A 9646-nucleotide genomic window follows, 5' to 3' on the forward strand; every position below is an offset into this window, starting at 1 on the left:
TATGTAGTCTCTTTTTTTTTTGTTTCCATTTCTTGCTGCAATGTGAGGAGGCTATTACTCCCTTCAAATATGCACATAATTGCTCAGCCGCAAACCATATGTATATACCCCTTTAGCTAAGATAAGCTTGTGGGAACTTGAGGTCTCATGTTCAAAACTCAACAGAGACAAAAAAATACTAGGTGATTCTTTTCATCTGCCCTGACCTTTGTAGGCAGAATTACCTATTGTTGGTGGCAGGTGGCAGGTATTAAGTGCAATTAGTTGAGGTGTATGAAAGATGACTTGGAAATCACGGTCATAAAAAAACAAAAAAAAACTTTACCAATGACTCATTGTTAAAAAAAAAAAACCATTTCAATCATTGTCATAACTCATAGTTGTTGGTGAAGAGTATTTGGACTCTTTAGCTTGTCAAAGAATGCTGCAACCATAAACAATATTTTGTCAAACATGGTCCCATTTTTTCTGCCGTCTTTTCACCTATTTGGATTCTACCTTTTGATAAAACTGACTCTCTCAATCAAAAGTAGAGCAATCTTGATAGTGCACGGATCCTTTTACCTGCCAATGTGTGAACACTTTGAAAGTTTCATGTGCTTACAAGTTCAAACCACCAAATTCACGTGATGATAAAAGCGTTATTGGTATTTGTTTTTCCATTGGTGCTCCGTCTCCGGCATTGGAGTTCGATTATTCTTGATTTGCGCAGCGTAGATTTCTCCATACTAAGAATTGAAACACGAGATCACTGATTAAAAAAGGAATAGTTTTATCCACTGCATCACACCTTTTGATGATTACTGATATTAGCTGCTGGTAAGTTGATGTGACAAAAGAGTGTATTGTCATCAATTTCAGGCCCTTCAAATAGGCATTGACAACATTAAAAATACGTGTAGTTGATTTGTTTGGGAATTAGAGACATAGATTCATGAAAATTTACCAATTTTGTTTTAAATTATAAGCTCCTAGGCTAATATTATATTGATAATAATATTATTTATACTGTAAGAGGAGCTTAAGACTATACATGCGGATAACACAAGTTTGATGCGTGTCAAACATTATGTGCCTTTCACCCTCCAACCAAATTCAATACATTAACTAATTATTAGCCACATATATATAACTTTTAACTCAAATAAAACATATTAAAAATTAAGAATGCATGCATAGAAAAACACAATTTGTAAAATTATTATACGTGACTAGGTGTTTAATTAGGAAATGGCATTAATTGTGATGGTTCTCAAGTCCAACTGATAGATGACTTTTTATCAAATTTACAATTCCACTATGCTTAGATTAATCATGTCATGTCATTAAATTTTGTGGTCATAAAAAAAACACAAATTGCAAGTCATGACACGTCAACTATATTTGGCAAAAACTAATTAATGATACTAAAATGTGGCGTTTTGTGTGATCCCAAGTGGCAACTCCCTAGGATAACAGGCTACTTAAACTATTTTTTAAAAAGTTATAAACATATACAATTCTTTATAAAAGAAGCACATAAGAATTATATTCTTGTTTAAATTATAACTGATCATATATAGGAGATTATTATTATTGGTTCTTAAAAGTCATCAAATCTTACGCTAGCAATGCAAACAATACCGTAATTCATATTTAAAATAAATAAATGAATAAAGATTAATCTAAAAACAAATATTGGCATATATACTTCCTCCATTTATTTTTACTCGTTCATTATTCCAAAAATTGATTTTCGCTTTTACTACTTGACATTTTTAACAAATCAAAACAAATATTCATATTTTACTAAGTATTACAATTAATTACTTATTTTCAATTATTTTCCAAGACCTAATACCAAAAATCAATTAATATGACATTATGTCAAATCCTCATATCAACTATTATTTTTTAAGAGACGAGTAAAGTCTAAAGTGGACAAACAAAAGTGAACTGGAGCTACCTATAGTTAGGGATCATCCGAACCATCTTCGACGAAAAATTACACTATTTATATATGATTAAAATAATTTTTAGGTATATATATATAGGAGATGTTACACCCCCTTCGATTATTCATATGTCTACTTTTTTATATTTTAAATTCTCTAATTGAAAATTTTGGCTCCGCGAGCGGATGAAGTTTTTATTTGCTGAGGCAAATGCTAAATGCATGCTGCTTTTAATTCCTTATCCATTTTAATAAGGAAAAAATACGTTTAATTGTCATTTTAGAATTGTGAAACTGACTGTCCCATGCATTTCCTTTTTTTTTAAAAAAAAAATCATCTCTTTTTAGTATGTATATATGTCAACAATTAATGGTACTGGATCACATAATTAAACTATGACAAAAGAGTGTATTGTCACAACAATTCACCTTAGCAGCTTTCTGATTCTTTTTATTTAAAAATAAACAAATTAAAAACACAACTTTACCACTAGATATGTGGAAAACTAAAGGAGTAATATTTTTACACAAGGCACAAAAAACACTACTAAAAAAAACTATATTTTTCCGCTAAAAATGTTCAATCGCTATTTGCATAAATATTTTGATTAAATTGGTGAGAAAATAATAATAATGTTTTTATAGAGAAAAATTAGGAGCTTTTGACTATTTTAATAAAAAAATTGTTTTTCACTGTGCATTTTCTCAATAAACTGATTCGATGAGAGATAAACTGTGAAAATTATTTTTTATAACATGAAATTTCTACTAATTCGGTATGGGAAATATCTATTTATTTATATTTTGGTAGTTGAAAAAAAGTTTCAACGCTTTAGGAAATCCTACCAAACTAACTGTGACAACATATATATCACTGTGTAAATGGATGTCCACTTTTGGTCTAATGTAGGTAAGAAAATCAGCACTTATCTTTCTAAATTATTATATTATATATTATATATATATGACTCAACACGTGTTCTTCTTTTGTTATTTGTGAGTATTGTATATCTCCAAGTTCGTGGACTGAATAAAATTTTATATTGATAATTAAAAAGATTAATTATAAGTTGTCTGATATTTTTAATGATGTAAGATCTTTTAAGAAAACTATGCTATCTTAATTCAAAATGGACAATACTATACTATGATAAGAACATTTTAAAATTATTATAGCTCAATAATCTTACAATACTGTTGATTTGCTTATTAATAGTAATAAATTGAAAAATAAAACGATTTCCATCGAGAAGATTTCCTTTTTCAAAACTCAAATAAGCTAGGATTATGATAAATTAAGAGTGAAAGGAACTTCAATTATTCCATGACATAATTTCTTTGTGACAAATCTTACTATGTGCGTATGTTCAATATATTGATTAACAATAATAACATATTCAATAAAATTTTATTAAATGGGGTCTGAGGAGGATAAATATATGTAAATCTTACTACTATCTCGTGAAGGTAAAGAGGTTATTTTTGAAATATGTAAATTAATAGTTGTATAATTCTATTCAATATTTCTTCAATTTTGGAAATGGTGTATTGGTTATTTTTGACTCATTTTTAAGTACTTCAAATTACTTTTTACTCGCAAAACTTCAACATTTCTCTCGTAAAATATATGTACAAACATAACTTCATCATATACTACTTATTTTTTTTAATTAATATATTAGGGTCCACATGAAATTCTTGGGATGGACCCACTCCTTATTAGACATCTTAAACCCTCCTACTATATATATGTATTGGTTCATCAGAAAGAAACTAATATAACGTATATGTGAGTTTATAAGAGATTATTGATCATATCATATCATATATTATATTATATTATAATATATATATATATACACAAGTAATATTATTAAATATTATGGGTAAAGGAAGAACAGCTTGTTGTGATAAAAGTAAAGTGAAGAAAGGGCCATGGACTACTTCTGAAGATTTGAAGCTTATTTCTTTCATACAAAAACATGGCCATGGCAATTGGCGTGCCCTTCCTAAACAAGCTGGTACGTATTTTTATTTGTTGTAGCAGATAACACGTGTCTCATCGATCTTTTTTTAAGAATTTATTTATCAATGGTGATCGACTTGATTGCTAGCTAGCATCCAGGCCAGTGTATAGAAGTTTTACTCATTATTATATCGGCGTATGTGTATAGGGTTATTGAGGTGTGGGAAGAGTTGCCGGTTGAGGTGGATTAACTACCTAAGACCTGACGTAAAGAGAGGGAATTTCACCCCACAAGAAGAGGACACCATTATTAACCTACATCGCGCTTTTGGCAACAGGTATATACAGAGTGAGTGAGAAAGAGAGATAATTTACGTTGTAGATCTATGTCTTGAAATTAATTTCACGTGTATGATGGTACAGGTGGTCAAAGATAGCATCTCATTTACCTGGAAGAACAGATAACGAGATTAAAAATGTGTGGAATACTCATTTGAAGAAGAGAATAGTAGTGATGAAGAAAGAGGAATACAATTCTTCTTCATCATCAACTTCAACAAGTAGTCATCAAGGCCAATACATGGATAATAATAGCACTACTTTAGAGTCTTTCTCTCCCACTTCTTCCAAGGCTAATGATCAAGTTATGGACTTTTGGGAATACATGTTGGATACTAGTAGTACTCCTACTAGCATTAATAATTTGGATCATTTAGACAGCTACTCCAACTTGGACACTACTAGTGAACATCATCCTCAGCAGCTTGTAGATGAATTTGAATGTCAAAAGTGGTTGACATACTTGGAAATTGAACTAGGACTAACAACAAATAATCAACAAGAAGACCACCAAAATAACTTCATGCAACTCTAGACTCTCTAGATGGGGAGTTTAAGTTCTATACATCGTCTGTCCATGTAACAATTTTAAATTTACATACACTAGTGATGTATATTACTTAAACGAGCTAGGAATAATATTTAGTACCTGGCTAGCACAAAAACTCATTGTACCTTCAGCTAGAAATAATAAATAAAGGCATGTGTGCATGTTCATCATATATACTAGTTGTAACTACTATCTACTACTACAATGATGCGTGAATGGAAGGGTGAGATTATTGTGGCAGCTATACAAATATAATTGTATCTCATGATGATATATTCAACTCATTTTTCATTTATTGAACTAAAAATTAATCATAACTACAAAATCATTTTAATTCTACTTACTACACTAATATTTCACTTTGACATGATACCAAGTCTCATTTTGGTAACTCAAAAAACCTGCTCTATCTTTTGAATAAGAATATCAGCATGGGAGCTAGTGGGCGATTTAAAGTATGTAGTTTGCAACAGTTCCAACCCTCAACCGGTAGTCTTGAAGCAAATTCTTCAATCTTCTCAAACTCCTCCCTATATGATAAACAAATGTAAATATGTATCTGACATAGTACTAACTACTATAAACTAAACCCATTGCAAATAGGGTACCATCACACGCGAGATAATCATACAAATACTTTCCTTATACATAGGTCATTAGGAAAGTTAAAGGGCGTTAATAGAGGAGATGAGAAAGACCATTGAACAGAACTTTTTCAACTTAAATAGTCAAGATGCTTGAATGTATAGTCAGCAAGTGGATATATGATGACTCTCAAACAACAGAAATGGGAACTTCAGCTGAAAATGGTTATGAACATAAGGTTCAAGAATTTACCTCCCACCAGGATGGCCCACATAAGTTACAATGCTGATGAGTCCGCCAGGTGCTAAGATTCTCTTAGCAGCCTCTAATGCAAGCACAGTTGTTTCAGACCTGGTAATGATCTTTTTGTCACCTCCAGGAAGGTAACCCAAGTTGAAAGCAACTAACCTGACACAAGCATGGTGCAGTTTTTTTTTGGAGAAGATCATTCAGAGTTTAAGTCATTGACATCCTTTAATTGAGAAACAACAATACCTTACAGCCACATCATTTGGAACAATGTCCTCCATTTGACTATGAGACATGACAAATAGCTCAACAAGTTCTTTCTGCATGAAGAACAGCAGATGCGCTTCAAATGTATGTAGAACTGATGAAGTGGGAGAAAAACAATCATTTTTGAAAGAAACTAGATAATTAAAGAATTGTCAGAACAATGTTCATTAAAGAAGCTGCATCCGTAAAATAATTTGTAAGGAGAAATAGTTGAATGTCAAGAAAAGAAAACAAGTTCTGCCACCTGGATGCTCAATCTACTTCTTCACATGTTCAAGAACTAGAATGAAAATATAAAAGGCATCTAGCTCACAAGACACTGGTAAAGCAGGTTAAAACCATTCACCCATGTGTGAGCACTAATGAGATTGGGTCTTGCAAACTTTCGAACGAAGTCTTATGGTGAGCCTCGCTGTTCCATACACACACTTGTGAAATATTTAAACTAATTCTTATTCCAGTTGTCTTTGGACAGAAAAGGACATAAACAGAGAGATCCATGCATATGTTAAGCATAGTAGTATAACAGACTATCATTAGTCATGTTTGGCTGGTTCTAGTAATTTTGGAGTTGGAAGTAGAGTTACCAGGCAAGATGCCGAGACCTGACTCTTGGAAGTGGGAAAGTGGAAGTTAGGGCTGAGATAAACTACTTCACATTTTTAGGCTGGTGTTATATCTTCAATTAAGATTATTATACAATAAATGCAAGCGACTGTATGCTATGTGCTTATAGCAGAAGGTATAGATGCTTTAAACCAAACAGAATGACAACTTTATGGGAAGATGTATCTGAACTGCCATTCACTCTAGCTTCCGGCTAGATAGTTGGGATGGTCTATTTGTTGGCATCATCATCAGTAAAATGTCATAGCTAATTAGGCCCTGAGATACAAAATAAGCAGCAGCAGTACCTCATTTGGACTAGCAAACTGGTCCAGTAAGGATGAAGTGCTTTCTAAAGCAATTTTCTGAACATCCATGCCATAAACCCGACCTCTCTGTGTCTTATCAGCAACCAGTTTCAACAATGCCAAGGTATCGTAACCATTTCCACAGGTGGCATCAACAACTGCATCCCCCTTCTGAACAACATGCTTCCATACACTGCCAGAAATGGAGATTATACGCTGATAAAATTATATGATACCCTTGATGATACCCAATTATAGAAAGAAGTAAGCGAGCATCTGTGGTCTCCTATAATCATACAGCTATGAACTCAAAACAAGATAATGCATTTAAGCTTTAACTTGTATATCTTCAATAATTGTAAAGAAGAAGCATTTGCTGAGACATTTAGAGTCAAAAGTTAAATATACATAGTAAGGAACTTTTGAACAGACTTAAGATTTCAGAATTCTAATTGATCAGCTGAAATATAGAAGACAGACGCAACCAAGAGAAATTAGTCACAAGCAATTTATTACCTTAATTATTGATAACACTTCATTGGAATAAGGAATCGTCAAACAGACTAAAGAGTTCAGAATTTGAATTGAATAACTGAAATATATAAGACAGACACTCAATAACAAGAGAAATCCATTACTCCCTCCGTTTTAATTTGTTTGTCTAGTTTTGACTTGACACGGAATTTAAGAAAGTAAAGTAGACTTTTGAATCTTGTGGTCTTAAACTAAATTATGCAAAACGTACCAAAATGTCTTTCAACATGTCACCAACCAAATTGCCATAAAAAAGAGAGGAAAGATACGTTCTTTACGAAACGAGCTAAAAAGGAAATTAAGACAAACAAATTGAAACGGAGAGAGTACAAGCAATTTGTGAACTTTATCAGTGGTAGCACTTCATTTCGAATATGCGCAGTTCATATATGTATACCTCTAGGATTCATTCAGAGAATATAAAAGACAAAAGGGTTAGTCCCATTGAGCAGTTTCTAGCAGCATAAAAAAATTACTCCATCATACTTGTTACCAACCAAATTGCAAGTATAAAACTTTAAGTAGGAATATCACAATAACATAAAGAAATACAGGTGCTTCCCCTTGGAAAAAGAACTATTTTGCACATTGCATGGAGGCAAAATGTACCCAATAAACGATGAACCACAAAACTAGACACTAAAAGAGCTGAAGATAACGGGACCCGGGTACCTACTAGTGAGCAACTTCAGTTGCTTTTTTCCTCCCAAAAACATATTCCACCATTACTTGCTCCATAGACCCTGAACAAAAATTAACCACTAGATGTAAATTGTAATGACTTGATTTCTGAAACAATCACTGTGACAAATTGGGGAAAAAAGGAACCTGAAATGGGGGAATCGCGACAAAGAGAGATCGACGAAGAACTCTCAGCTTCAGCTACTGAAATGGATGCTCCATTTAGCTCCGACGAACTTGCAAATGTTGCTATACTTGTAGTACTTTTCTTAGATGAGAATAACCATGGAGAAAGAGAGAATTTCAGGTTCCATTCGCATTTCACCATTCTCCGACCTAAAATCGAAGAATACGAACTGAGATTCATTTGCAGCGACTCCACAGAAAGCATACAGCGTTGCTGGTGGCGCTAAGGATAAACGCAAAATCATACGAGGGGAATGGTAAGGCAGCGTTTGGCACTGACATTTGCCGGGATTTTGTTTGAATTAACATATAATTTATTGTAATAGACGTGGTTAAATTTTTTATTAGTATTTAAGTTAATCATATAAAATATCTCATCTTATTTGATTATGTATATTGGAACATACATGAGGTTAATGTATGCCAGAATCTTTCATGTTGTCACTTACATCAAGACTTTTAATATTTTCCTTGACTCTGCGGTCTTTTGCATAATGACCAAATCTTGCACATTTGTGGCAAGTATCCGACTTCTTATAATTATGGCGATACATTTTCTTTCTCTTAGAAGAGTCTCCTTTACCTTCTTCAACTCTTCTAAACTTCTTTTCAATTCTCTTTTTCTTCCGATATATTGGAACATACATGGGGTTAATGTATGCCTTATTGAGATTAATATATATAATTAACACTCATAGTGAAAGACTTTTTAAATAATTTAGTACATGCATTGAATACGAATAAAAAAATCTATTAATATCACGAACTTATTGATACGACATAAATAAATTAAACATATTTAAACAAATAATTGATCATAAACACACACTCAAATACTCTCGATAAATTAAAAGTTGAATTATTCTCAAAAGTTTTTCTTCATCATAGATTAAATCTTGCACTCTACATAAAATAGACTGTAATCTAATTGACCACAAACATCATACTTAATTTTTATCCATAATATAAATATTGAATTTTATATATAAATGTTGAATTTTACCTATAAAAGTTTAAATCAAACAATTCGTTTGAACTTTAGTGATTTAGTAAGTGACATTTCTGTTGTTAGATCAATTTGAATTTACACCAATCTCTTAGAGGTGTTGATACGATATATTTTTCAGATAAAAAATTTAATATATCAAAAAAATTATAAAACTATATCCTCTTTTAATATTCGAGTGAATTCCTATTGCTTTGTCAATTAATTTCTATACAAAGTTATGAATATCAATATACTATAGAACTATCCTTTTTTTTAAAAAAAACAAACATGATAAGTAATTTTTTTTACTTAATAATTGAGTTTTCTTGTCATGACTTTTAAATTCAGCTTACCTAAAAAGATGAATTTCTCAATTTATCCTGTATGAAAGAATTATTATTTCATATAGAATAATTTAATTTAGATAGCTTAAGCGATATTCATAATTTAATTC

The 9646-nt window shown here is 31.7% G+C and overlaps 2 protein-coding genes across 2 annotated transcripts; one reads left to right on the forward strand and one right to left on the reverse strand.

The window, feature by feature from the left end:
- Positions 1 to 3780: 3780 nt before the first annotated feature.
- LOC125821303 (transcription factor MYB58-like) lies at positions 3781 to 4773 on the forward strand. Its single transcript, XM_049500718.1, has 3 exons — positions 3781 to 3954; positions 4108 to 4237; positions 4323 to 4773. The coding sequence occupies exons 1-3, from the start codon at positions 3816 to 3818 to the stop codon at positions 4771 to 4773; spliced, it is 720 nt and encodes a 239-aa protein (XP_049356675.1). The 5' UTR covers positions 3781 to 3815.
- Positions 4774 to 5120: 347 nt separating this feature from the next.
- LOC125821301 (uncharacterized) lies at positions 5121 to 8437 on the reverse strand. Its single transcript, XM_049500716.1, has 6 exons — positions 8166 to 8437; positions 8014 to 8080; positions 6804 to 6996; positions 5869 to 5942; positions 5626 to 5781; positions 5121 to 5318 (listed from the first exon to the last, which is right to left on the reverse strand). The coding sequence occupies exons 1-6, from the start codon at positions 8407 to 8409 to the stop codon at positions 5195 to 5197; spliced, it is 858 nt and encodes a 285-aa protein (XP_049356673.1). The 5' UTR covers positions 8410 to 8437; the 3' UTR covers positions 5121 to 5194.
- Between the last annotated feature and the right edge of the window lie 1209 nt (positions 8438 to 9646).

This window comes from Solanum verrucosum, unplaced genomic scaffold, assembly GCF_900185275.1.
Source record: "Solanum verrucosum unplaced genomic scaffold, falcon-dt-bn FXZP01000222.1, whole genome shotgun sequence".
NCBI lineage: Eukaryota > Viridiplantae > Streptophyta > Magnoliopsida > Solanales > Solanaceae > Solanum > Solanum verrucosum.